Raw genomic sequence first — 27,794 nt, 5'->3', positions numbered from 1 at the left:
CTTGGTATACCCTGCAGAGAAAGTAAATTTGTTACATTTCAAACATTTTACCATTTCTAAGGGAAATAAACATGTTACCATTGGTAAAATGTAAGAACATATATTCTTAAGTAATAACTTTTTAGCTGTACACATTGCCATATGCTAGAACTCGTTAAGTTATCTTGTTTATCGCTTTTTCTACTTTTCCTAACCAGCTAAATTATTAACGCTATTCGAAGGGCAGTGAGTCCTCCGATCCCTTGACAATTGGTCATTAAACTTGTCCAAATGTGGATTCCAAACATATAGTGCGACCACATGTCGCATGACCAATGCAGTGCAACCGAACGGTAAGGCGTCGGAAAATAATGGATCAAATGATTGCGTTTAAATAAGTAATAATGTAGTCAAGTGTCGATTAGAGTGGTGAAGTCCAAATGCAAACTTGTTGATGAATGGCGCCCAAGCTTTCTGAGCTTCTGGGGGGCGAAAGTGTTAAGCAAAACATGGAAAACCAAAAGCCATATAGGCGCCTGCGCTATTGTGACCTCCAAGTTATTTTCTACCTAGTCGTTGTGGTTGGAGCACAAGTGGAAGATGTTGTGGTGCATCTCCAGGAGTGGTAGTCGTTGGAGATGTGGCATCCGTGGTCGTTATAGGAGCATCTGTTATATCCGGGATGTCTGGAGAGGTCCGACTGCTTCTGGTGCTCTTTGTCAATGTTTTACTTCTGTTCAATGAAATTCAATAGGACGTACAAATTTATAGGTAGCATTCATATAAAATCCGACCACATGTCGTATGCGCAATTGAGTGCACCTAAAATCGGGGTGGCAAAAATTAATAGGTCAAGTAAATGCGTTTAAATAAGCCATTGTGTGGGTGCAAAATGCAAACTTGTTGATAGGAACTGTGCCACCAGAATGAGGCGAGCAAAACATGGGAATCCACAACAATATCCACCGCGCCTGCGTCATCCTGGAAATCGGCGACTATAAAGCTTCGTAGGACCGAAGGTCGCAGGGGATGGTACGATGGCATTTTCACTTTCAATATTGAAAGCAGCGCCGGCGGCTGAATGGAAACCGAAACCCCGCAACTGCGTCGCTTCCGACTCGGATTTATATTCAGTCGCATTGTGCCTCGCGTGCGGCAAAGATGTCCGCGACTATACCTCGCTGACGTGCATCTCTGAAGTCTCTGGAAAATCTCCCACGCCTCGCCACCCGATTTATACACACTTCCTACCGATTCTCAACCACATGGGTCTGCGGGATACCATTCGAAATCTACGGCCGGAGAGTCCCGGCCGGGACAAGGGCAGCATCGAGCTGCAGCACCGAAGTCCGAGAGGTGCATGCCATCACAATCAGGTGGCCGCCGTCCAGGTCACCGAACAGTCCTTACAGGTATGGCGCGCACTGCCCGCAGAGATTCGCCACGATCCCAGCATGGCCAGTTTTCAGATGGAGAACGAAAGAATCCATGGTGAGTTAAGGGGTTCACATGCAATTTATGAAAAAATATTATTTCATAAATAAAAATATATATAAATAAATTTAATATTCTGTTTTCCTGTTTGCTGAGTGTATGAGCCATAGCATTTAAATCAATAAGCCGTCAAACAAACGTCAATCCATTCTTTAAGTTCATAGCTAGCACATTAATTACTTGACTGCCACCCACTCGTAGGTTCCTCCGCCGGCGCCAGCGACGACGAGGATGAGGATGAGGAGGCATACGAGGAGGTAGATAGGAAGAACGCCAGTGGCATTCAGGACGAGCCCGGTTCCAGCTATGCTGGCTCCGACTTCCTGGACATCAAGACCAGGCCTGGTGATGAGAATGCCACCGACGATGAGGCCACCACCCATTCCGACCACGAACCGGCCAATGGGCCGGGTAATGCCAAATCACAGGCCCGCCGGATCCATCACAAATCCAGGCGTTCCAAGGAGCAAAGACAGCGGGACAAATTGTGGAAACGCGGCGGATTACTTGTCTTTTGGCTCCTGGCGGCAGTGGTGCTGATATCGGTGGGCGAAAAGCATCTGCTGGAGAAAACCATTGATGTGCCCATGGGCGAGCAGGGAAAGTGTGAGTTACTATTGCTCTTTTATCGAATTTATTAGGAAATTATTTTTAATTAGTTTTCAAGCTGCGTCAAAAACCCACTGGTGACTTTCGCTTAAAGATTCATGGTGCTTTTAGAGAGCTCTCCACGCTGGATGCCCCTGAAAATGAGACTTTGAGCTTCGGATTTCTGACTGTGCAGCCACAGGTGTCCACTTACATTGGCGAGAATCACAGCCAGGTGTTCCAGGTGGGTGTTACTTAACTTTTTACTACCCGAATGTGTACAAAGTTGGCAAAAAATTAACTTTTGTTTTATATTTCAGGATATACTTCCAGCCTGGCGGTTACCACTGCTCTCCCAGGACGAGCTGTTGCTACGTGCTCCGGCTGTGGCCACCAATCGCACCTATCAGATGACCCAGGAGTTGAGTGGTTTTTTGGAGGAGAAGGACAGCGAATTTCGCTTGCATATCTTTAGCGATGTGGAGGCGGATTTGGCCATTGTTCTGAACTATAATCCCTTGATAGTGAATGCCAGGACAGGGAGCATCCTGGCTGGCTTGATCCTGCTGATCTTCTACGCATTGCTGGTTTGGGAACTGTTCGAAAGGACCTTTGTGGCCATGATATGTTCTATTCTTTCCGTGACAGCTCTAGCCTGTTTTAATGGTGGGCTAAAGAACCCAGGCTTTTATTCATCACTTAATAACTTTTAATCCCACAGATCGTCCCAATATGGATGAGATTATCCAGTGGATGGACATGGAGCTACTGACTCTACTCTTCTGCATGATGCTGCTCATTTTGATACTGACAGAAACTGGCGTATTCGACTACCTGGCCGTATTTTGTTTCGAGATATCGGGTGGCAAGATTTGGCCCATGATATACAGTCTTTGCTTGGTCACCTGCGTAGTGTCCAGTGTGCTGGACAACATGACAACCGTGCTGCTCCTCACCCCAGTGGCAATCCGATTGTGCGAGGTAATGCAGCTGGATCCCCTGCCCGTGGTGATGGGCATTATAGTGCATGCCAATATCGGAGGCGCCCTGACACCCATCGGAGATCCCATCAGCATTATAGTCAGCACCAATCACTTTATTGTGGATAATGTGGGTACAACACGGGTCCTATCTAAGCTATTATATAGTTTAGCCTTTTCTTTTCAGGATGTAACTTTTCCCACATTTGTGGCCCACACTTTCCCTGGTGTCATTTTAGCAGTTATTCAAAGTTGCGTGTATCTGCGCCTCTTCTATCACAATATCGATGCACTGCGTCTCAATGAGCCCAAGGAGATGAGTGAGCTTCGGAGGGAGATGAAGGTGTGGCAGAGAGCCCTCAATGCAGTGGCCTCCTGTTCCAAGGATGCCCAGCTGGTGAGGGGAACGCTTCAGGCTAAAATTAAGCAGCTGAAAAGGACCCTTAGAAGGTTGCAAAAGGGTGTGGGATCCTCGGAGGTCTATACAAATACGCTGGATGAGCTCAAGCAGAAGGTAAAAGGATTCAGAGAACTGGAATCTTTATAGCTGACCAATCCATTTCCAGTACCCCATCAAAAACAAGACCCTTTTGTTGCAATCCGCCGGAGCCCTGCTCTTCGTCATTGTTTGCTTCTTCATTCAATCCGTGCCGCACTGGAGGACGTTGCCCCTGGGTTGGGTGGCCCTGCTGGGCGTGATCCTGCTGCTGATCATCCTCAATCGTGATGACATGGAGCATCTGATGCACCGCATCGAGTGGACCACACTGCTCTTCTTTGCCGCCATGTTCGTGATGATGGAGTGCGTGGAGAGATTGGGAATCTTCTCCTGCATCAGTGAGCTCACCGAGCATGTGATCCTTTCGGTGGGGAAGAGTCTTCGTCTGGCCATGGCCATCTTTATGATATTATGGATGTCGGCGCTGGCATCCTCCATATTGGATAGTATTCCAGTGGCAGCCATAATGGTGAAGCTGGTGACCTCTCTGGTGGCCAAGCCATCGCTGGGATTGCCCCTCCAGCCACTAGTTTGGGCTCTGACCCTGGGCGCATCGATGGGTGGGAATGGAACGCTCTATGGCGCCTCAGCCAATGTCATAGCAGCCGGAATTGCCGAGCAACATGGCTATAAGCTGTCCTTCACCCGATATTTGAGAACCGTTTTTCCCATGATGCTGGCACAGATCACCCTGATGACTGTCTATCTACTGGTGGCCCATGTGGTCTTTGAATGGCATTGAGACTCCCTATTTAATATCCATACTGATTAATATATTATTGTATCTAATGAATAATGTTTTTCACTTCGAATCTAAAAAGTTTATTTTGTGTGAGTTCCACTGTAGTCCTCGTCCTTTTATATTCGCCTCTTGATGTGTTTTATGTGTTCTGGCATATAACGTAAGAATATCTATATTTAAGCGTTCATTTGTGATTAGCAAATGTATAAAAATATACCATAAATATAAAGTGCATATGGTTTTCGTTCACCTCTATAGAACTTGGCTGGACTGATGGAAATCACTTTTGGTAGTCTCTCGCTCAAGGCTGTGTTTTTAATGTCGTGTGGAATGCTCTAATTTTAGTCTTTATCGTCTGAGGTCGAAGTGGGGAAATCGTGCAAATTAAACAGGCCATAAGCACAGAACCAATGAAAATTATAGATTTTATGTTGAATTTTCAATAAGAGGTAGCTCTATTTAATAAGCCTTAAATTATAAACTATAATAATTCTTACCTATATGTGGCATATTTTAGAAATTTCAAAGCATCCATATAAACATACAATAGGTTACATTATAGATATCATAATTCTCGTGTTTTCGCGTTTTTTCCATATGCACTTTGGTAGGAAAACATAAACAAACGTAAATAATTCCTGAGACTGACCATTGCCAAGTTCAATGTTGACCGGAATATCCGCATATGAAAGCGTATGCATGTATATAAAACGCAGTATATAGCTTATAGTATATAGAAAGACAAACGCTGGTCAATAAATGAGAACAAGACAAAATGGAAAAGCAGCGAGGGATTTCCTCGGGTGGTTGTTGGTATTTGCTCTGCTGCTGCTGCTGCCGCTGCGCTTTCCACGCTTTCCACAGCGCTCGTTCCATAGGTAAATTGTATTTTAAGTTCTCAAACAAATGGCCACGAGGGATTGGGAACGGAGGAGGTGAAACGGAGGACCCAGTCCGCCATGTGGAGAGGAGACTGCCAGCAGTTTTATGGCAGCCGCGAGAGGGAAAGTCGGCCCCAACGACTGACTGAATTTTAATTAATTTTCGCCAAGGAATAAAGTGAAAATTGGAAATTGGCTTAGACCTAGACTGCCCTGGTGGCCAATAAAAATGTGACAAGCGTTCGAAATTTCGCTGGAATTGTGTTGCTTTTTTTTGAAGGTGAACCAAAATGACATCTCCTTATGGATACAGCAAACCCACCTTTATGATAACGGACCACACCCGGGATCCGTATCATCTGCAGCCCGGTGATGAAGACGATGATCTGGATGAGGACGAGGAGCGACAGTCCAAGCTGCAGGAGATCATCAGTTGGCTGCATTTGAACGCCAAACATCGCAGCAAATGGTAAGTTGGGCGCATCAAGTATACGCCCTGAGTCAACTTCTTTCTATATTAAGTATACGCTCGGGTGGCCACCGCCACTCAAAGTTTCAGTTGTTTATTTGCCTGGTTCGTTTTTCTCATTAGCCTGACATTTAATTGTGCTGCAGGAGATGGTGGACCCAAAACTTTTCTCTTTAATGTCCTGCTAAGCTCCTTAATAACGGTCCATTGATCATGATGGACATTTGATGGAATTTAAGCCGCTGAGAACCGCAACAGATGGTTTCCATTGAGATTGATTACAATTTATTTGTTTTTTAGTTGGAGCAGACACAGCAGATTGTATATTTCATAGTCCTATGCGTAAGAAATCCAGCCGAGTGATAAATGCGCTTTTCTCAGAAACTCTGATTGAAATGTACTCCTAATCCAAATTAATCATGTTTTTGTTTTGATAGGAACAATTTTTCCAGCATTCCCATTAAGATTGTGGTTATAACAAAATGCCTGAAACGCTCACAATAAGTTACTGAATGCCATTCAGGTATTTTTGATCAGACTTTGTCTGAATAATTCCAAGAATAGTTGGCATATACACACTTTCAGCCTAAGCCAATCTTTTGTTTAAGCACTTCGCTTCTGGGAATTACCATTCGATATTGCTTGCTTAGAATCGATAATGTAATACCTTGGACACGTGTGAATTTACTAAAGTACAAAGAGAATGTGTAGATTATAAATAAACAATGGGGCATAAATATTGGCTGCGTTGCATTATATTTATAGTACTGGATTTCCGTTGGTAAATACGTGGTTCAGCAGCCTCCGCAGCTGTTTGTGTTATTAAGTTAAACATTCGAGTTAAGTTAGGTACTCAAATTAGTGCACTCCCACACAAAATTAGCTGAGCGTTATCGGTGGAGTGGAAACCTAGGGTAATGCGTATTACATACGCAGCTGGTCTTCAATTAAAAGTTCCGCCTTGTTAATTAACAATTAAAGGGAAAATCCGAGACGGTAATTCACTGAGTTCTCTGGCTTATAAAGCAGTTACACTTGGTTGCAATAGAGACGGCTACTCATAAATTTATAGGGTGTGCAGTCGATTTACATACTGCAGATCATTATAAAACATTTTCAGACATTAACAAGAACAATACACTTATAAAAAACAGAGCTTCAGACACAAAGTGATACGTTTACACAGATGCCTAACCTTTTATACCTTAAACTTAAGGATTTGCCTTGTAGCTAGTTTCTGGAACACCCTGTTTCTATTTGACATATTCTTGACAGTCAAACCTGAAGTAAGCTTAGCTTATTACATAAGCACTCGTTATTTACATAATTATTTTTTATTTACTCACGCTGGGCATTCGTTGTGTTCAGTACGTCTTGACAAAGTGTACAATCGAGTATATCGCTAGTAATAATTTGCATTTTTGCATTGGCCGATACCAAATAATTACAGTTAACACATCGATAATAGCCTTTGGCTAATTGGCACATTTGATGGGTACTAAAGAGAAAGCGGAAGGGTTATATACTGATGGGGTTATGGGTTGTAAGTTACTGGCACTGACAGTTGAATACTTTGATGTGGCGGCCCATTAACTTTGACATCCCGACAAACAACTGAAAAGTTGTTAAGTAGTTTCAAGTCCACCCAGAACCACGTGATCCAGGAACATGCAACCCAAGTTTGGTGGTCCCACGATGACATGTACTCGGTTTGCGGCATTCCACATGTACATATGTGTGTGTTGTTTGTGGAAACATATCATAGTTTTGGTGTGGGTGGGTGGCACACGGAGGAGGTGCGAATACCTATCCCTGTACATGAGGGCTTTCCGCGCACAATTTTCTCACAAGCTGTAAATACTTTTCTGTTGCCAGGGGATGAGCTTAGGGGCTGTTAAAGTTCCGGCTTGAATAAGGAATGTGTGTCTGTCTATGTACCTATGTGCGCCTCTATTGGGGCCAACCTTTCCTTCACAATTGAGTGGAAATGTATTATGTATTAGTTGTTATTATGACATGTAATTCACTTAATAATAGCTTATGTGGTATAACAGTCTCCTAAAAGTGTATTGTATCAAGAACGGGACTGTAAGGAAAGTAACTGCTGATATCTGCATAAGAAGGTCATGGATTTATCCCATATTCTTCGAATCAACTGCACCCACACCACATTATTATTCAGATGGATAAGCCGCACAGACCTTGAGCGAAGAGACAATTGTTATTGGATAAAACACTGGGAGCACACACCTACTGCGTCTTACTGTAGATATAGCCGTACATCAGCGTTATTATTATTATTGCCACCGTCCTATTGAATGTGGGTGAGGAAAATTGCGGAATAAAAGAGCGTTAATATTTAGCTTTAAACTCGCTCAAATGTCAAACGGCTCGTGACGAGATCTAAATATACATATACACGAGTTCACTTTCAGCTCCTTGGAGTGTGTTTGCTTGAGTTTCATTGTCAGTGGCATGGGTTTTGGGATTCGGATTGGGTTTGGGTTTGGGATTGCGAACCGAAATCGTGAAAATTGAGATGGGGCACAGCAGAAGCTGTTTGCATGGCCCGTTTGATAAACTCGCCTTTTGTCTGCCCATACAGAAAATACAAAGAAAACACAAAAAAACCGTGAATGTGGCACACAAACACATGCAAATGGGACCGCGCGTGGTCGTCTATATTGTCAGAATTGGAAGCTTCAGTGGGATTTATCAACTTTGGCCTATAAATAAACAAGCGGACGGCCTTAAATTTGATAAAGCTGAGTTCTTCTGCAGATTTTACTTTCGTTCTGAGAAAGTCTTGAAAGCTTTCGTCCAGATTCTCGTCTTACATTCAGTATCGTATAATTTTCATGACTATTTTTGGGCTGTATGACAAGTGATTTAAATTCACACTAATTGCTCGACCGGTTGCTCGTGGTTTCTAAGTTCTGAATATCATTTAGTCTGCCTATTAATTCAGTTGCTTAAAATAGCACACTTAAGTTGAAGTAAACAAGTGATTAGGCAGTCTCGCCTACAATAACTTATTGAGTATAAAGTATTTTGAAGCCATTAAACCATTTTTTCCCCCATTTGTAAATGACTCAATGACTTAAATGACCCAAGCATTTATCAAAAACTGTTTGACTCAGTCATACATACGTTTATAAATGAACTATAAAATTAGCAATAATTAGCTAATTCTGCCGGCCTGAAAGCCTCAAGTTCAAGTTATTGGCCATTGGAATACGAGCGCTTCCAGCGGCAACAAGGCCCCAAAAGCCAGAGGCATTCAACAGCTATTGAAAGCGGCAAAGTTCCATTCAATTCGCGGCAACGCTTTCCGCTTTCAATTCGCCATTCAACCGAAAACAGCTGAGACTTCGGCGACGCACGAAGCAGCAACATCAGTATCGGAATAAGTAGCTGTAGCTACGCCTGCATGGCATCGGATTGGCATCGGATGGGCATCGGATGGGCATCGGAATCGGAATCGGCAGTAACCGGCTGAAATAACTAGGAACGCGGCACCGAGCCCGCAGATTTATTCAGTTTACAACTTTCGCTTGAAACGGACGTGCGACTTTGTCCGGCAATCCGCGTTCGAGTGGCAAGCAATAGCGATACAAATAAATAATAATCAAACAGCCGAGTGCACAAAAGGCGCATAAAACAACAACTAGAAAATAACTTCTTATTTCCAAGTAAGAAACAAGTGAGACTTTCCCGGAAGTTCAGGGTTGTGGCTGCAGCAGGTCGCGAGATAATCTAAAGGAGATAAAAGCACATTTAATTATGGAAATTTTTCCTTTGTTCCACGGGCAGTCGGATTCCATTCTATTTCCAGTTTCTTATTACTTCAAGATAATTTTGCTCATTAGGCGGGCCCCAAAAGGAGCAATTTCTTTGCATTAAGCGTTGGTAATTAGTCTGCTTCTGACTTTCTGAATAATTGCCTAGCGTCTGGTGACTACAATACATATATATACATATATACATTAATTGAAGGATTCCCCAGGATTCAAGTTCGTTTTTTATATGGGAATCGAACCACCTGCTATTTACAAATTTGTGGTTAAACATTGAGGCATTCGATGGCATGCGAGCAGGTCCTTTAGGAAGAATTAGCCTATCAGTTGCTGGCAAATATTTCATAATTTATGGATGATACTCGGGGTCGCACCTTTTGGGCTGAACGCAATCAATAATTGACCACTGACAGGCCACGCAAATAAGCAATATATTCCGCAGGACAAATTGATTCATCAGCATAGCATCATCGTGTGCAAAAATGAAAATGGAAATGAAAATGAATACCGCCCCCAAAAAGTAGGCAACACAGAAATGAGGACCCATGCGTGTCAGGCTTTTATGTTAGTTGTTTAAAGCTTTGCAAACTTTTCATGACACTCATTTGAAATATTCATGCCAGTCTAGATATGAGTGTGCCCCCAAAACACATCGCATCCATCACTTTTCCCCACAACCAGGAATAGCATTTATGAGCTAGAGCTAACGAAAATGGCTTTTAGGGAAAACTCAAATACATTTTAAGTGATTGCTTGAGGGTTTTGACAACACCAAACTTTTGTGGCGTTAATTTGCCAAAGGATTCTAGAGTCCTCAGCCAGGATGCGAAAAGTTTGCTGACAAAACAATGAAAAGTCTGTAAATAAAGCACTCCAGCCAATTTGCATTCGAGTTCTAAAAGCGTACTTATTTTTCACTGAAATCAATTAGTAATTAGACTAATGGATGGCATAAGTATATTCTGGGTATGTTGAACTTCCTTTAACAAAATGGCTTTAAGCAAGCTTGACCCGAATTTTCGGAAATATTAATGGGTTCCACACCCCCAACATAGATGGCTTATCCACCCTGTTGACACATTATGTATCAGCAAACATTTTTTGAAGGCAAATATATAAAAATATATTCCGCACCCAAATGGCGGCATATCTGTGAAAGCAATTTCCGCTTAACGCACAGGATATTTTCGGCAACAATATATATTTTATTTTTATTTTTTCGGTGAAACATTCCGCCGAGCTGAGTCCTTGCCACGTGTCTGTTTTGCATTTTTGGCCCCGTAATTTTGGCCACATCCTGTCGGCCTAATCCCCCAGATGGCCTGCCATAATTTGAAATGTTTTCGGGTTGGGTTTTTAATTATGCGCCCTCTTAAATTGTTTAATGTATGAAGGGGTACGCCGACTAATTAGCAGCAAACACCATAATTAAGTAGAACTTAATACGAAAGTATATGGGTACCTAAACCCATCGGAAATCAACCGATGGAACGTGCTCCATGAACCGCGGACGATGACGTACGTGATCATCCCTTGTACTTTGCGATTGGATTTCTGATGTGCCATCTGATTTGGTGCCTAGATGAAACGAGGCCATGGGAAACTAAACGAATATTGATTCCCAATTAGGTCTGTCTATTGGGTGACTATTTTCGTCACTCTGGACCCTGAATAATTAATCCCTGCTCGGCGTGACGCAACCATGAACTTTTTCGGGAAAACCAGCTGTTATTTTTATTTATCAATTTATTTACTGCTGGCAGCCAACACTGCGTATGCGTGACTCGTTTATATGAAGGGTAGACACAAAACAGCCCGATTCTACATCAAGATGTACAAGAGAAAGGCCTGAAAGCCCACAGATAAATTCTTGTGATTTGCGATAATAATTAGTATTAATCGAAAAGGGTTCAAAGCATATCACTGCCCAGAAGTTAAAGTCCAAATCGCGTCTAGACGTCACCGACTTAACTCATTTAACACCCACCGAATTCGGTCAAAATTGCGCCCGTTCGTGTTCACGCTGCGCCCAGCCCACCGCCCACGGCCACCCACCAATCAAACCCAACCAACAACAACCAGCCAAGCGGCAAGACGACGGACTCCGGCACAGTGGGCCACACTGCGGCATCATCCACGAGACAGCGGCGGCACAGTGGGAGTGCCAGTGGCAGTGGCAGCATCCATAAGAAGCGCAAAAACATCTGGCCATTCAGGATGCGGGTGAAGGTGGCCAAGCGCCTGTGGTTCCACCGACAGGCGTCCACCAAGAGCGACCGGTTCCCACAGCCAAAGTAAGTCAACATAGCTAATTAAGTTAATGAATTTAATACAAACCAGCAAATTTAATAAATTAAAATACATTTTTTCATTATTTGTTATTCCATGTGTGCACTAGTTTTAAGCTCCTGGCTAATGGGCTTAATCCTTTCAAAGGCATCAACTAAAAAACGTGCAAGGGATTACAAACTGAAACCACATTTAAGAAGCTTATATTAAAAGCATATTAAAGCAATTAGTTCGTCAATTTAATGGAAGTTGAATGAAATTAACCAGAATGCATACTACTCAGCACTCTGAGATAAAAATGAAACTTTTCAAGAAAGATTAAAATTAATAAGTCAGGTTCAGATCCATGTTGGCTAAAGCATCATTAAGACTATTGAAGTAGAGATTTTCTTTTTGGTTATGAGGCGGTATGCGTGTTATTCCCCTTTTGCCACAGATAAAGTTTCCCTTTGAACCTTTTCCATTATAGGATTGCGATGGCCGGGCAAATATGCCAAAGTTCATGAGGCGAGACCTGTTTTGGCTTACATCTGCTAATGCAGAATTCCCATACTCGTACATTTACATCTTTATATGGGTTTCTTGTGGCCCGGCCAAGAGCACGTGCCTGAAACTCCGCAGGGGAGTGGGCCGGATAGAAGGCAGTTCCGGTGCCCGTCTCGACCACAACATAAACATAAACATGTAATCGTGTACGGCTCTTATTTTCCCCTGAATGGCAGCAACATGTGTCGACCGAAAAAGATGAGAAAACAAGAAAGAAATTAATGTCAGGCATTTAATTTCCGTTTTTGCCCAAAACAAGGGACAAATGTGCGGCGTCCTGTTTCCGTTGCCATTAATGTTTCAATACCGAGCACTTCATTGAATTGGAGAAGAAATTTGTTGGAATAATTTATAGACTCAGGTATTGGCATTCGGGGGAATCCATCCATCAATCGGGATGTCAAATGGGCCGTGCTGTTGGGTCCTTAAAGTGTCCTGACAACGTGACTCAAACTTTTCGTTTTTCACTTCCATTCCTATTAAAACGGACCAAACAAGAGATGGTCTTAGACAAATACTAATTAATGTATTTGACCGAATGGACGACAGGAAAGTCAACAAAGCCGAAAGCAAATCGAAAACTCTGTCTTCCATGCAACCAAATTATTCTGCAATTAATTTTCAGTTTGTGTGTCTTGTCTTTTTGTGACGAATACCTAGATTGCCTGCAGGAGCCCAGCCAACACTGCGTATACTTCACTTTGGCCCACGCTCATCGCTCATCCGCCCCGTGGGCTGGTCGGCGACTTTAAGCAAGCCATTAACACCGCCACCACGCCTTACATGTGGGTCAGTCGAAAGTAAAAATTCTTTCGCATAGCGCGAGCTGCGACAGCGACCTCGTCCACCCAGCCAAGGTCAAATTCTGGCCCAGCCTCAGTCCCCGATTCTGCATTCTTCCAAGCTCATTCAAAATGTGATTATGAGCCCGACCAGGATGTGTGTTTCTGAGCCACGGCGACGACAGCGAGGGCCATAAACATGACACATGAATAATTAAAACATTTAATGCCGAAATTGGGTTAAGGTACTTCAGCAGACACTTGCCCTGGGAGACAAAGAAAAGGTCGCAAGCAGTGCACATAAATTAGATTTAAATATTCTGCTGCTAAAAACTGAACAAAAACCCGGAAACCGGCACAGAATCTTTGCAAGAATCAACAACTTTAAATAACAAACTACAAAGCAATGCAATCAGATGACGAGAGTTTCCATAAATAAATATTTTCAAACAAACTAATTAGCTAAACAAAATATTTTACAACTGCAATTTGATTCACAGCGAGTAAACTATTAGTATGTGGAAATTAAAAATGCAAATGAATGCAAGCTAGCACTACCGCTATGCCGACAATTTGCATACCACACTGGAGTGCCAGCTGAACCTTTGCTATCCGCCTGGATTTCGATTCCGACCCGCTCCCGCTACCGCCCCCATTTGCCGCCCACATCCAGAACCACCCACTACTTAGCCCTGCCCTTGGCGAAATGGCCATTCTCAGTCACAGTTCGATTTATGGAGGCGTCGTCGAAACGTGTGACTATGAGACCATTAGGAACGTGTGCCATTCGCCATTCTCACACTCTGCCCAGCAGCTGTGCACCACTATGGAGCCGCAATCCACGTCGCCAACTGACGCTTTTTCAATTAATTAACTCGCATTTTTCGCAGTGGAAAAATACTCGCACGGTCGGCAAAAAGATTTAACTTGCTAATCGAGGCCTGCCACCCTCCTCAGACTGATTTAAAAATAAAAACACAAATAAGACTTCAAGTCGCTCACATCGCCAAATGGCAAAACGCCGAGTGCAAAGCGTTTCATGCTTTCAATTTTCTCGAAATTAATGAAGCGTGTCGCATTGAAAGCGCCACACGAATGACATGCCCACTGGCGAAACGGGAGCGAGAGGAGAGTGCACTGGGAAAAAAGTAGTGAGAGTTAGCTGGACTTATTAACAGTCCTATACTGCAAAAGAATATTATATCTCTTGTAGATGTTACTATTTTTAAGAGGTTTTATAGCTCGCCAAAGTTTTCGTTGCATACTTTTAGGAGCCATTGCAAGATAATTCAAATCACCGCTACTATTTCAATGCTTGAATACTTTGCTTAACTTTTCATAATACACAATATTATAAAAACTATTATTTTTCAACTTTTTAATTTAGAAATCATTTGGCTTGTGCATAAAAATACAATGAGTGAAATTAAAATGAAAAAGAGGACCGACTGGATGAAAAACGTTTTTTCGGGTCTCTAATTTCGTTATCCACATTGCGCACAATGACCTATATATATAAACGTGTGTATATATATAGGCTCATCTTTCTCGACTCTCGATTCTCATGTGTGCGTGAGCACTAGTATCTGTGTGAGTGCGACTTACTTAAGCAAGTTTGAGTTGATTTAATATACATCCGAGCGTTAGAGGAAAGCCGTTTGATGAGCGCGTGTTCATTTAATTTATCAAACGGAAAAAGTGCGTGCACTTTCAATTGCTTCGCCACTCATCCGTTTTGAACTTTAATGCTATGCCGAAATACTTCCAATTAGAGAAGCTATTTTAAGAACATTTATTTTTAACAAGCGCGGAACATCAAACATAATTGGCATAATAAAATATTTCTTGGCCAATTGTGATTTTTGTGTGTTAACTAATCATAGTTGAAATGAAATCAACAATTTGCAATTTGCCTATTTGCTTATTGAGCTTGAAATTAGCAGCAGTTAGATGAGCACCCTGACTGAAATGTATTGTGAATTAATCGCATCGTGTGATTGAATAGAACTCTGAATAAACATCCAAACGGGGCGTGCCACATCGGCTATACGCCATTTTCCGTCCAAATGGCGCACTTTGCCCTAAACGGCCACAACTGGCGCCTCAGTTTCCCTTCGATTTGCGCTTCTTCTATATCTATTTCAATTCAATTTCAATGCCAGGGCTCTTAACTTGCCGCCGTAACGCGAAACCTAGCGTCGTTTCAATTAAATTGCATTTCACTCGGCCACGGCAAACACTTGTGGCAGTTGGTCAACACGACAATATATGTATAATTATATATATATGTGTATATGTATGTATAAGTATATATCTTCATGCTTGGAGACCTTTTTCATTAGCCGAGCTGCGAAATGGCTATCATTAGGTGGCTCTGGGTGTCAGATTGCAATTGTGGCCCTGGGCCGCCTTGATTTTCTAATCTATTGAGGGAAAAGTATAGCATTACCTGTCGCATTATGCAAACTTGGCCGGCACACCTGTGACGTCAGTGAGTCAGCAGCCAGCGGTTTCTGTTGAGTTGGCCAAAAAGCTTAAAATATTTTCAGCTTACGCGGCAGAATCTTCACTTCTGACATGCTTCTGTTCGAAAGTTTTGACAGGCGCCATTTCCCTGGGGTGCCTTTCAATTACTTGAATATATATAGATGTCTAAAATGAATACGCTCGGAATTTCGCATCACGTGAGGGCGTTCGGATTTGGCTCAATTTCTCAAATTTGCATGCGAATTGAAGGCACCCTTGAACTCCAAGGCCTCGCGAAGCACCCACTGAATACGCCCCCAATTTAGGCGGTCCACGAGTATTTCATAATTCGCAGCGCTCCTTAACAGAATAAGCGAACCTTGAGCAGCTGATTCTCGCCAAATTTCAGAATCAACCTATTCTATACTATTGTATATATACTATTGTTTATGACTGGGTTCATAGCTCATCTCGTGTCATAAAATCGTTTAGAACGAGCGGAACAAATTGATGAAAATTGTATCGGGTTACGGCTTAAAATAGAATGTTATAATTGGAACTCGTATATCAACTGAGTTCTTTTCGAGACTTTTCAGTTCATAATTCAGTTATTAATAGAATGGTATGGTATGGTATGTACATATGTATATACCTGTGCGTAAGTCGGAGAAAGAAAGGCCTTACTACTAAGTCAAAGGAATAGCTTAGTAGTAAGACCTTTCCCACCTCAACTAGTTCCTAATATAAATGTTTAACAAGACAAAAAGGCTATAGTCGAGTTCCCCGACTATCAGGTACCCGTTACTCAGCTGCTGGAAGTGCAAAAAAGAAAGTTTACCGTTTTCTGGAATATCGGTAGAAAATGGGCAATTTTTTCCCTTCTGCCTATTACATACTTTTCAACAAATCTAGTATACCCTTTTACTATACGAGTACAAAAAAATTAAATTAAAAATTTATTTTTAATTTGAATGCAGATTTTTAGAGAATTGCGCCAGAAACATTTAGAGGTATGCCACTTCAAAATCCGATTAAGATAAGTTGAGTTATGGAGTATAAAACTTCAGCCTTAGGACATTTTTGAATTTTTTTGAATTTCTACTTCATCATAACATCAGAAAAATTACAAAAAATCGAAAAAAAAAATAAATTTCTAAATTTGAATGCAGATTTTTAGAGAATTGCGCCAGAAACATTTAGAGGTATGCCACTTCAAAATCCGATTAAGATAAGTTGAGTTATGGAGCATAGAACTTCAGCCTTAGGACATTTTTGAATTTTTTTGAATTTCTACTTCATCATAACATCAGAAAAATTACAAAAAATCGAAAAAAAAAATAAATTTCTAAATTTGAATGCAGATTTTTAGAGAATTGCGCCAGAAACATTTAGAGGTATGCCACTTCAAAATCCGATTAAGATAAGTTGAGTTATGGAGTATAGAACTTCAGCCTTAGGACATTTTTGAATTTTTTTGAATTTCTACTTCATCATAACATCAGAAAAATTACAAAAAATCTAAAAAAAAATAAATTTCTAAATTTGAATGCAGACTTTTAGAGAATTGCGCCAGAAACATTTAGAGGTATGCCACTTCAAAATCCGATTAAGATAAGTTGAGTTATGGAGTTTAGAACTTCAGCAGTGGGACATTTTTTAATTTTTTTGAGTTCCTACAACATCATACATCAAAAAAATGACAATAAAACTAAAAAAAAATAAATTTCTAAATTTGAATGCAGATTTTTAGAGAATTGCGCCAGAAACATTTAGAGGTATGCCACTTTAAAATCCGATTAAGATAAGTTGAGTTATGGAGCTTAGAACTTCAGCTTTGGGACATTTTTTAATTTGTTTGAAATTCTACAACATCATACATAAAAAAAATGACAAAAAAACTAAAAAAAAATTAATTTCTAAATTTGAATGCAGATTATTAGAGAATTGCGCCAGAAACATTTAGAGGTATTCCACTTCAAAATCCGATTAAGATAAGTTGAGTTATGGAGTATGGAACTTCAGCCTTAGGACATTTTTGAATTTTTTTGAATTTCTACTTCATCATAACATCAGAAAAATTACAAAAAATCTAAAAAAAAATAAATTTCTAAATTTGAATGCAGACTTTTAGAGAATTGCGCCAGAAACATTTAGAGGTATGCCACTTCAAAATCCGATTAAGATAAGTTGAGTTATGGAGTTTAGAACTTCAGCAGTGGGACATTTTTTAATTTTTTTGAGTTCCTACAACATCATACATCAAAAAAATGACAATAAAACTAAAAAAAAATAAATTTCTAAATTTGAATGCAGATTTTTAGAGAATTGCGCCAGAAACATTTAGAGGTATGCCACTTCAAAATCCGATTAAGATAAGTTGAGTTATGGAGTATGGAACTTCAGCCTTAGGAAATTTTTGAATTTTTTTGAATTTCTACTTCATCATAACATCAGAAAAATTACAAAAAATCTAAAAAAAAATAAATTTCTAAATTTGAATGCAGACTTTTAGAGAATTGCGCCAGAAACATTTAGAGGTATGCCACTTCAAAATCCGATTAAGATAAGTTGAGTTATGGAGTTTAGAACTTCAGCAGTGGGACATTTTTTAATTTTTTTGAGTTCCTACAACATCATACATAAAAAAAATGACAATAAAACTAAAAAAAAATAAATTTCTAAATTTGAATGCAGATTTTTAGAGAATTGCGCCAGAAACATTTAGAGGTATGCCACTTCAAAATCCGATTAAGATAAGTTGAGTTATGGAGTATGGAACTTCAGCCTTAGGAAATTTTTGAATTTTTTTGAATTTCTACTTCATCATAACATCAGAAAAATTACAAAAAATCTAAAAAAAAATAAATTTCTAAATTTGAATGCAGACTTTTAGAGAATTGCGCCAGAAACATTTAGAGGTATGCCACTTCAAAATCCGATTAAGATAAGTTGAGTTATGGAGTTTAGAACTTCAGCAGTGGGACATTTTTTAATTTTTTTGAGTTCCTACAACATCATACATAAAAAAAATGACAATAAAACTAAAAAAAAATAAATTTCTAAATTTGAATGCAGATTTTTAGAGAATTGCGCCAGAAACATTTAGAGGTATGCCACTTCAAAATCCGATTAAGATAAGTTGAGTTATGGAGTTTAGAACTTCAGCAGTGGGACATTTTTTAATTTTTTTGAGTTCCTACAACATCATACATAAAAAAAATGACAATAAAACTAAAAAAAAATAAATTTCTAAATTTGAATGCAGATTTTTAGAGAATTGCGCCAGAAACATTTAGAGGTATGCCACTTCAAAATCCGATTAAGATAAGTTGAGTTATGGAGTTTAGAACTTCAGCAGTGGGACATTTTTTAATTTTTTTGAGTTCCTACAACATCATACATAAAAAAAATGACAATAAAACTAAAAAAAAATAAATTTCTAAATTTGAATGCAGATTTTTAGAGAATTGCGCCAGAAACATTTAGAGGTATGCCACTTCAAAATCCGATTAAGATAAGTTGAGTTATGGAGTTTAGAACTTCAGCAGTGGGACATTTTTTAATTTTTTTGAGTTCCTACAACATCATACATAAAAAAAATGACAATAAAACTAAAAAAAAATAAATTTCTAAATTTGAATGCAGATTTTTAGAGAATTGCGCCAGAAACATTTAGAGGTATGCCACTTCAAAATCCGATTAAGATAAGTTCAGTTATGGAGTATAGGACTTCAGCCTTGGGGCATTTTGTGGACGTTAGAGTGGGCGTGGCAACATTTGCGCTGCGACTATGTCTTTGGAAGCTGCATGCTTAATCTTAACATTCTAGCTTTTGTAGTTCCTGAGATCGAAGCGTTCGTACGGAAAGACGGACGGGTAGACTGATGTGGCCAGTACGATTCGGCTACTGATCCTGATCAAGAGAATATATACTTTATATGGTGGGAAACGTTTCCTTCTGCCTGTTACATACTTTCCAACGAATCTATTATATCCCTTTACTCTGCAAGTAACGGGTATAAAAATTTTTTAAAATGGATAAATGTATTGAAATGATACAAAATGTTCTAGTGTTAGGTACTCTATGGATCCTAAATCCCCGAAGAACTATGCGTAGCGCAGCGCAAGATCAAAAGCATCGCAGAGCAACTGTCAAATGTGATAAATCAAGTGTAATTGAAATAAGTGCAAATAAGCCAACGCCAGTAACAATAACAACAATGACGGAAGAGAGCGGAAGAGTAAACACTGAGCGAAAGAGAGGGCACTTGACGAAGCCGAAAATGAAAGCAGAACCCCTTTGTGATGGATGGACAGGGGGAGGGGAGAGCAGTACAAGCCTATGCTCGGGTTAGGCAGCACTCATAAAAATATCTCAAAAGAATGGTCATTTATCTTTAAAATGGTCATTTGCAAATTTAAAAAAAATTATAAATTAAGGAGAGGTATTTTTCCGAGATTATAAGACAGTCACTGGTCGATTAACGTTTTATTTGGAAACTTTTCTGCCAATTGGTAACCTTTTATTCGATTTTGTATACTATTTTTTTGTATCCATAATTTTACTCGTTATATTACTCGGACATTCGACTAGGTGGACTTCTACCACTATTTTAAATCAGTTGCAACTAAGTTCTTTTGAATACTATCAATTCATGAGAAAATATTTTTGAATTTCATTAAATGTTTTTTGCAAAGCTATATACACTTTTTCACCTGGCATTTTGTTGAGTGTAAGAACGGTGGATCGGTCGAGTTGGCTGTTGGATTTTGAGTGCACTTGCAGTGGCCGCCGGGAAAGCATAAATGCGAATAATGAGCAAAGCGCGGCCAGCGAGAGATAACTGATGATGAAGATGGAAAGCGAATGTGAATGTGAATGTGAATATCAGGAAATTTCATTCCATTTGAGCGCTTGTTTACCTTCTTCTTTGCCGCGCTGCTTCGCCTCGCACTCGAATTCGCTGCTGCTGCGCCGCGACTGCGCTGCGACTGCGAGTGCATTAAAACCTACAAAATAGGGTAAAAAACGGCGGACGGCAGTTAGTAACGCTTGAGCTTTCGACCGCATATAGACGCCCGATCCGAGTCACGATCGGCGGCAAAGAGTAAAGCCAAGCACCGAAAAGGGCACGCGACAATCAAAAGCGCAGCGCAGAGCAGCTGCAACAAGTGGTCAAGGCAACGCGATCCCGCTATTTAATTGAATAGATCGGCTCTCCGCCCCCCGATCTCGCCCATTATCCATTATCCCAAGCGGCGCAAAACTATGCGATTAACGAGGAAAATTTCACATTTTTCCCGGCTTTCGTTTTAAAGAAGCTCGCGAGTGTATGCGTACTGCGATTTACGTAATAATACGCCTTATTTTCCGCGAATACATACCTACCTATATACTGGTTGAGTGTCACGTTTCGCGAAACCCCTGAACTCTTAACATTTCCCTTCCCAGGATGGCCTACAATCCCAACAACAGCGCCGACGACACCGCATACGAGGATGAGTATGTGTCCAGGGTGGGGGGCACGAAAATAAATTGTGTTCTAGTATTAAGAAGCTTGTCAGCGGTTCACCTTCCCTACAGCGCAACAAACCTATGGCTAAAAACCTAGTAGTGTGATTTGTAAAACACCATTAAAAAGCTGAGACCTTATACCATATTTCAGTTAATTTATTGGGTGCACCTTTTTTATATTTATGCATTTTCCAACGTACTCATTATATTTTTTGATGTGTAGCACCCTTCGAATAACCGACAGATTGCCGGAAACTTCAGTGGAGCGTAAAACTCGTTTGGCTCCGGCTAATGATAGCTGTCTGCCTTATACACAGGACATCCTGGTGCTCGTGGGTGTCCTTTCCGTTGGCTGAATCAATCTTTGGCATGGACACTTGTCCTCACTTCAGCGGAAAGCGAAAGCCGTGACATGAAGTAGCTGTTCACAGTATTAAGAGCCATCAGCAAAATCATTTAATCATTGCGTTGAGGAGGCGGCAACTGCTTGACAAATTCTTTCATGTTATGAGAAAGTTCCCACATGCTCCCCTTAAATTTCCACTTATTTTGTATGGATTAAAGTGGAGCTAACGATGTGATGAGCTGCAATTGGCTTCAACAAGCTAAGAAGGCTAAGGGGATTAAAGTAAACCACTAATGAAATTTTGTTACTATCCAGCAAGGCATGTTTCAGATTTTGTTAGTGATGTAATATCATTTTTCAGACCTAAAGCCAATCCGAATGTTAGTCAATTAGGTTCTCTTGTGAATCGAAAATGCTTTTTTTCGCCCCAACACGGCGGCCAATCAAAGAACTTATGAGTTATGAACGAGCTGTGAAAACCACAGCTGTCTAAGCTGATAATTGCAATTGAGGCAAGTTCAAGCAAAAATGTCTGCCTCGCTATGTGGCTACATACATATGTATATGCCATATGAAGTCGGGTATATATGGCTGCGTGGAAAATCAGTGTCAGCATTACTTTGGCGGTCTTTGTTTCTGATTCTGTTTTTATTTATGACATGACTACAGCGCGTCCGTCCATCACGACGGCTAATTGAAAGTTAAGTAAATATAATTTATGACTTATTTCGAGCACTTTTTATCGTTCTAAGGCAGGTCTAAGTAAATTTAGTCAAGCCGACTGAATTAAGATTTGTGTGCCCACTTGAACCAAGTGCACAAATTGCATTTATTTAGCCCGCACACGTGATGCGATTCCCAATGCACTACAAGCGCTTTTTTTTCCACCGAGGAACCTTCTTCCAATCAAGTTGGTGGACCTCAGCTGTCTGGATCCCAGTCATTATGGCAAAGAGTCATTAAAGACGCATTTGAAATGGAAAACAATATTTTATGACCACTATAAATAGACATCTCTCTTTGGTCCGATGACTTTTTCCTCTGATAACGACCTTTGGGCGCTCCGACTTATAGAGCTTGTCGCATCTGGCATTGCGCTTTAATTGAGCTCGGCTACTCAGATTCTTGGAAGTGATTTACAAATCTGTATTGAAGATGGCTGGTTTATGTGGAAATTAGAATGTGGAATTGTCATCGTTCTTAGTTATCTTGCGGACTACGTGACGTGGACAACGTGGCTCATGAGTTCCCCGTCATAATTAGCAAGATATTTTCAAGTGAAGATATTTCATATTTTCTTTAGAAGTTTATTATCGTTCGCTTAACCCTTCTTATGCACTGACGCTCTATCTAAAGTAATTTCAATCTTCTTATATCGTCTATAATTTCCCCACTTTTCTATTCGTTAAGCAAATGGCCAAATACATTTATCAAAATCCGATTTTATTGCTAGCTGCCTAAGAGCCCTTTCAGATTTGTTGTCAATCAGAATCCTTTCGAGCTAAGCAGATTTTCATTCAGTTTCGCAGCCACAAGTGAGTTTCCACTTCATGTGGCACCGACTGAGACCCTCGAGAAATCCCTTTTAGGGTAAACAACTTCGATTTAAAGTCTTCATAAGAGTCAAATCAAATAAATACAAATTGTTGCACGCACGAGCTAGGGAAATAATACTTGTATGTTAAGGCGTTATGGTGCGGGGCAAAAAATCAATATGGATGTGCTAAAAAAATTTATTGAATGTTTTTGGCGGTGGGGCGGACGACGAAATGAGCCACGCCCACCCTATCCCACCAGTACCTGAGCAAACAAATTCCCACACAAGCCGGGTAATCTTATTAAATCCCATTTCTTTTCTCTCTCTTCTCTTTTTCATTGCTCCCCGATGTGTAACAAAACCCGGCTCCTTCTCGTCCTGCTCCTCCTTGGAATCCCGCTCCACACATGCAGCGAAGTAACAGAAGGTGCCTTACAGGTCTGGCGGACTCTGCCGGAGCGCATTCGTCAGGATCCCAGTCTTGCGTCCTTTCGCCAGGAGCACGAGCGTCTGCATGGCGGTAAGTCCTGCGTCCTGCCCCCCATCACATAATTTCCTTACTTTTTATGTCTGGCTGTTTGGCCACCTTTTTTATTGCCGTAATTATTGCTGAATTTTTTATTGCCATTTGCGTCGTCGTTTGGCATTGACATTGCGTTTTTTTGTTTTTTTTTTTTCATTTTTGCCTGATTTGCATACCAAAAACTCGAGTCCAAGCTTATCTTCAATTGTTTTGATAGACCCACTATTTGGGGCTTAGAAAATTATAATAATGCCAGGGTTCCAGTCTTTTTCCGGCATATGATGTCAGTTCGCAAGTGGACAAAATCTGCGTTGGGTTCCCTAAATTAGAGGGCTCAGTGGAAACTGGAGGACCAAATTACTCGGTAAATTTGCTTTGAATTGAATATTCGGCACAGTTAATGATTGGTTTACTGCCAAGAGGAATCATCATAGCTCCGAAATATACAAAATATATTGCACTTCATGTAAGATGTGTTCTCTCGAGAAGAAAATTCAAGCATACGGCTTATAGAGTTCGCAGTCCCATGGGCCGAATTAAATGTGTCGTGAACCTTCGAGTTCCTAATGTGCCCTTTTCCGCATCCTTGTCTCCAGCCATCAGTCAGTTGGCCACTCTCTCCGCCAGCTCGCCCATGGCCATTTATGGTTATTTATAGCCTCGACTTGATTACCGCGTGGCTGGGCCAATAAAAGAATACAAAAAGGCAACAGAAGGCAGCTGGGCTAACCCGATTCCTGGCCAAAGTCACATGGCCACAGTTAACCGCCAGTTGTCCTTCCGCGAGCACCGAATGAGTGAATTTTCGCACAAATATTTGCCAATTCCGAGGCGGGGTTAGGTCAATCAGCTGGAAATGTCTTTCATGGGTAACTATTTTTAAATGCATCTATTTTGTACACCGCAGATGTTGACCAGCTGCACGCGGAGGAGTCGGAGGTGCGGGTGCAGAATGGACACCACGAGGAGACGGCGCTGGCCAACCAGCCATTCACACAGATCGGGATCAATGTGACGAACGAGGCGGGTCAGGTGCGGGTACTCGATGGCAGGTTCGTAGTTCTGTGCGCCTCGATTGTCAGTTACGTAATTAGTGCAACCAGTTTTCTGTGATTCCCCGTGCCCATTGCAGGGATCTGGAGAACAACAACGATGATCAGCACGAGGAGGCCGAACCGCATGCCAAAAGTTTGGTATGTACACATCAATGTCAGAGATCATAATCAGAGATATATACCATAATGTATTTATTATTTTTCAGATACGAAAGTATCTCATCTGGTTCAAGATAGCCGTGCTCCTGGTGGTCTGGTGCGTCTTCACCGCCTTCCTGATGTCCAACAACGAGCATGTGGACCAGCTGAGCCTCATAAGTGTTCCTAGGAATAGCTCACCCAGAGTGTTTCCCATTGCCACCGCCAGCCTGCAGAGGATTGGCCTGGGCCTGCGAGGACCCTTCCGGCTGCAGGAGAACGAGCTGACCATCAACGCGAGCGTTCCACTGCCCCTGCTCCAGGTGCAGGTGATGCGCAGCTACTTCGATGGCGAGGGCATGGAGATCTACATCGAGAATGCCAGCCAGGTGTGGCAACTGGACGTGGTCTATCCCGATCTGATAGACGCCACCAGGGACACGAAGAAGCAGCGAACCTTCGAGCTGAGTCCCACTGATCCGTTGTGGTTGGCCCAGGCCAATCGCACGGAGCTGAGCTTCGAGTTCACCAGCTCCATCGAGGGGGAACTGCCGCTCCAGCTGAATGTGGATGAGTCACCCATCTACAAGAGGGACGGAGTCATCTATGCTGCGGCTGTGCTCTGCGGTCTGTATGTGATGATCATCTGGGAGATTGTGAATCGAACCTTTGCTGCCATCATCGCCTCCACTTTGTCGGTTGGCATACTGGCTGCACTGAACTCCAGGCCCTCGATGGCCACCATTATGGGTTGGATCGATGTGGAGACACTGCTGCTGCTCTTCGGCATGATGATCCTGGTGGCCATTCTCTCCGAGACGGGAGTCTTTGACTATCTGGCTGTGTATGCCTACAAGATAACCAACGGACACGTTTGGCCACTCATCAATTGCCTCTGCCTGTTCACCGCTGTGCTGTCCTCCTTCCTGGACAACGTGACCACCGTGCTGCTCATGACTCCGGTGACGATACGACTCTGCGAGGTCATGTGCCTCAATCCGGTGCCCATACTCATGTGCATGGTCATCTACTCGAACATTGGCGGGGCACTGACACCAGTGGGGGATCCGCCCAACGTCATCATAGCCTCGAATAGCTACATATCCAAAAATGTAGGATCATCGGAAACTCTTTTTATATATAGATATTGACATATTTATTCTCCAGGGCGTCAATTTTGCTGTCTTCACCTTGCACATGCTGCCCGGAGTTCTCCTGGTGATGGTGCAGACCTATATCCAGTTGCGCTTCAAGTTTCGCAACATCAGTGATCTGCAGTTCAAGGACTCGCCGGAGGTGGAGGAACTGCGTCACGAGATTCACGTGTGGAAGCGGGCGGCCGCCAGTCTATCTGCCTATTCCAAGGACGAGGAGCTGGTACGGCAGACACTGATGAAGAAGGTGAACCGCCTGAAGAGGAGCCTTAAGAAACGCATGACGGCGGTCATAGAACCGGCACCCAATTACCAACAAACTCTGGCCAATCTTCAGGCAAAGGTGGGTATATCTTAGATATAATACAACTCTTACTTATTATATGTTGGTCATTGCAGTACCCCATTCGCAACAAGCCGCTGCTAATCAAGTGCTCCGCCGCCTTACTTTTTGTGATCAGTTTGTTTTTCCTGCACTCGGTTCCCGAACTCCAAAGACTGTCTTTAGGGTGGACCGCTCTGCTGGGCGCCATATTCCTCATCATTCTGGCGGACATCGAGGACATGGAGGCCATACTGGCTCGCGTGGAATGGTCCACGCTGCTCTTCTTCGCCGCTCTCTTTATTCTCATGGAAGCCCTGACGGAACTGGGACTGATTGAGTGGATCGGCAACATGACCGAGGGCATTATCCTGGGAGTCGGCGAGGATCGGCGCCTGATGGTGGCCATTTTGATCATTCTTTGGGTGGGTTTCGCAGTATATTATGACCGCTATTTTTTTTATATACCACTATTTTCTGTAGGTTTCCGCTGTGGCCTCCGCCTTTGTGGACAACATCCCACTGACCACGATGATGGTCAAGATCACCATATCGCTGGCGCAGAATAGCACCTTGAATCTGCCACTACAGCCTCTGGTTTGGGCCCTGGCCTTGGGCGCCTGTTTGGGAGGTAAGTAGCAGTTCTTTGCTCCACCGGATTATCTAGAATTATGTGCAACAATTTCCTCCAGGCAATGGCACGCTGATCGGCGCCTCTGCCAATGTGGTCTGTGCCGGAGTGGCGGAGCAGCACGGCTACAAGTTCACCTTCCTGCAGTTCTTCAAGTAGGTCTGGGTTATCCTTGCACGGGGACACTGTACTAATTTCAGTTCCCAACCCACAGAGTTGGCTTTCCCATCATGATCGGCAGCATTATTGTCACCACGGGCTACCTGCTCGTTTCGCATTCGCTGTTCGCGTGGCATTGATGAAGGGCCCCCATTGATGACGGAGTTGACTGTGTCGATTCGCAACAAGGCGCACTGTACCTCGTTACCTAACGGACAGAAACTGTTCCAAATGCCACACTCATCCGGTTTCCGATGCCGGAAGCAGCACCAAGCTAGATGGGAACCAACTCCTTATGCGATGGCCATAAGTGTTGGTTCCGGGAAAACAGAGAAACACAGAAACGAAGAATATTACATAAAAATACATTTATTTTTACACGTCGTTGTTAGTGTAGTGTGTAGTATAAATAACATAACAAACAACAACAATTAAGAGAATTAAAATAAATATAAATTAATTATTTACAATTAATAATGTCGCTGAACTGTGAAACAATTGTTAAATGTTAAATGTATGAATACGAATCAAATAAAAACGAAACAAGTAAGCCCAAATAACCCAATAAATGGGTTATTTTAATTACATTTTTTGTTAATGCTGAAGAAAACTCTGAAGAAAGTGTAACTTACATATATGTTTATCATTGCAATTTGCAACATGTAAAGGAACACCCCAAAAGTATGCTACAAATTATAACAAACTATACAAATTTAGAGGCAGCCCCAAAATGTAACTCAGGTGCATTGGTTAAAAGCTCAGTCGTTTATTAAATGTTTTCAGTTTTCAAAGTTCCAGTGTCATATTCATTTTCCACTTCTTTTCGCTTATTTTTATGAATTTTAGCAGACTACCAATTGCAAAGCAAACAATTGAAAAGTGAAGACGAGCCCCGACATATC

The 27,794-nt window shown here is 41.8% G+C and overlaps 2 protein-coding genes across 4 annotated transcripts; both read left to right on the top strand.

The window, feature by feature from the left end:
• Positions 1-1,116: 1,116 nt before the first annotated feature.
• On the top strand, positions 1,117-4,542 carry LOC6540827 (P protein). Its single transcript, XM_001968692.3, has 7 exons — positions 1,117-1,470; positions 1,675-2,079; positions 2,133-2,305; positions 2,382-2,727; positions 2,783-3,171; positions 3,229-3,555; positions 3,608-4,542. The coding sequence occupies exons 1-7, from the start codon at positions 1,245-1,247 to the stop codon at positions 4,280-4,282; spliced, it is 2,541 nt and encodes an 846-aa protein (XP_001968728.1). The 5' UTR covers positions 1,117-1,244; the 3' UTR covers positions 4,283-4,542.
• Positions 4,543-9,088: 4,546 nt separating this feature from the next.
• On the top strand, positions 9,089-27,538 carry LOC113563685 (P protein). Of its 3 annotated transcripts, XM_015159631.2 has the most exons (11): positions 9,089-9,324; positions 11,193-11,723; positions 23,324-23,430; positions 24,341-24,485; positions 24,566-24,626; positions 24,695-25,738; positions 25,794-26,123; positions 26,180-26,527; positions 26,586-26,733; positions 26,795-26,888; positions 26,948-27,538. In XM_015159631.2, exons 2-11 carry the CDS (start codon positions 11,647-11,649, stop codon positions 27,030-27,032), a joined length of 2,439 nt encoding a protein of 812 aa, XP_015015117.1. In that variant the 5' UTR covers positions 9,089-9,324; positions 11,193-11,646; the 3' UTR covers positions 27,033-27,538. The 3 variants fall into 3 exon arrangements, with proteins under 3 accessions (XP_015015117.1, XP_026834761.1, XP_026834762.1); XM_026978960.1 differs by lacking the exons at positions 9,089-9,324; positions 11,193-11,723 and adding an exon at positions 20,275-21,015 and having other exon boundaries at positions 26,948-27,535; XM_026978961.1 differs by lacking the exons at positions 9,089-9,324; positions 11,193-11,723 and adding an exon at positions 20,275-21,015 and having other exon boundaries at positions 24,537-24,626; positions 26,948-27,535.
• The last annotated feature ends 256 nt before the right edge of the window (positions 27,539-27,794 follow it).

The sequence above is a fragment of the Drosophila erecta genome, unplaced genomic scaffold, assembly GCF_003286155.1.
Source record: "Drosophila erecta strain 14021-0224.00,06,07 unplaced genomic scaffold, DereRS2 tig00000055-arrow-pilon, whole genome shotgun sequence".
NCBI lineage: Eukaryota > Metazoa > Arthropoda > Insecta > Diptera > Drosophilidae > Drosophila > Drosophila erecta.
Note: the sequence above shows the minus strand (reverse complement) of the source record. Positions and strands in the feature narration are given on the sequence as shown.

What these genes read in the sequence shown, in the direction of transcription:
- LOC6540827 (XM_001968692.3), top strand. Translation starts at nt 1,245, where the DNA reads ATGGGTCTGCGGGATACCATTCGAAATCTACGGCCGGAGAGTCCCGGC. An exon ending in GGAGAACGAAAGAATCCATG is followed by an intron (nt 1,471 to 1,674) that starts GTGAGTTAAGGG and finishes ACCCACTCGTAG; the next exon opens with GTTCCTCCGCCGGCGCCAGC. An exon ending in TGGATGAGCTCAAGCAGAAG is followed by an intron (nt 3,556 to 3,607) that starts GTAAAAGGATTC and finishes ATCCATTTCCAG; the next exon opens with TACCCCATCAAAAACAAGAC.
- LOC113563685 (XM_015159631.2), top strand. Translation starts at nt 11,647, where the DNA reads ATGCGGGTGAAGGTGGCCAAGCGCCTGTGGTTCCACCGACAGGCGTCC. An exon ending in GCACGAGCGTCTGCATGGCG is followed by an intron (nt 23,431 to 24,340) that starts GTAAGTCCTGCG and finishes TGTACACCGCAG; the next exon opens with ATGTTGACCAGCTGCACGCG. An exon ending in GTGCGGGTACTCGATGGCAG is followed by an intron (nt 24,486 to 24,565) that starts GTTCGTAGTTCT and finishes TGCCCATTGCAG; the next exon opens with GGATCTGGAGAACAACAACG.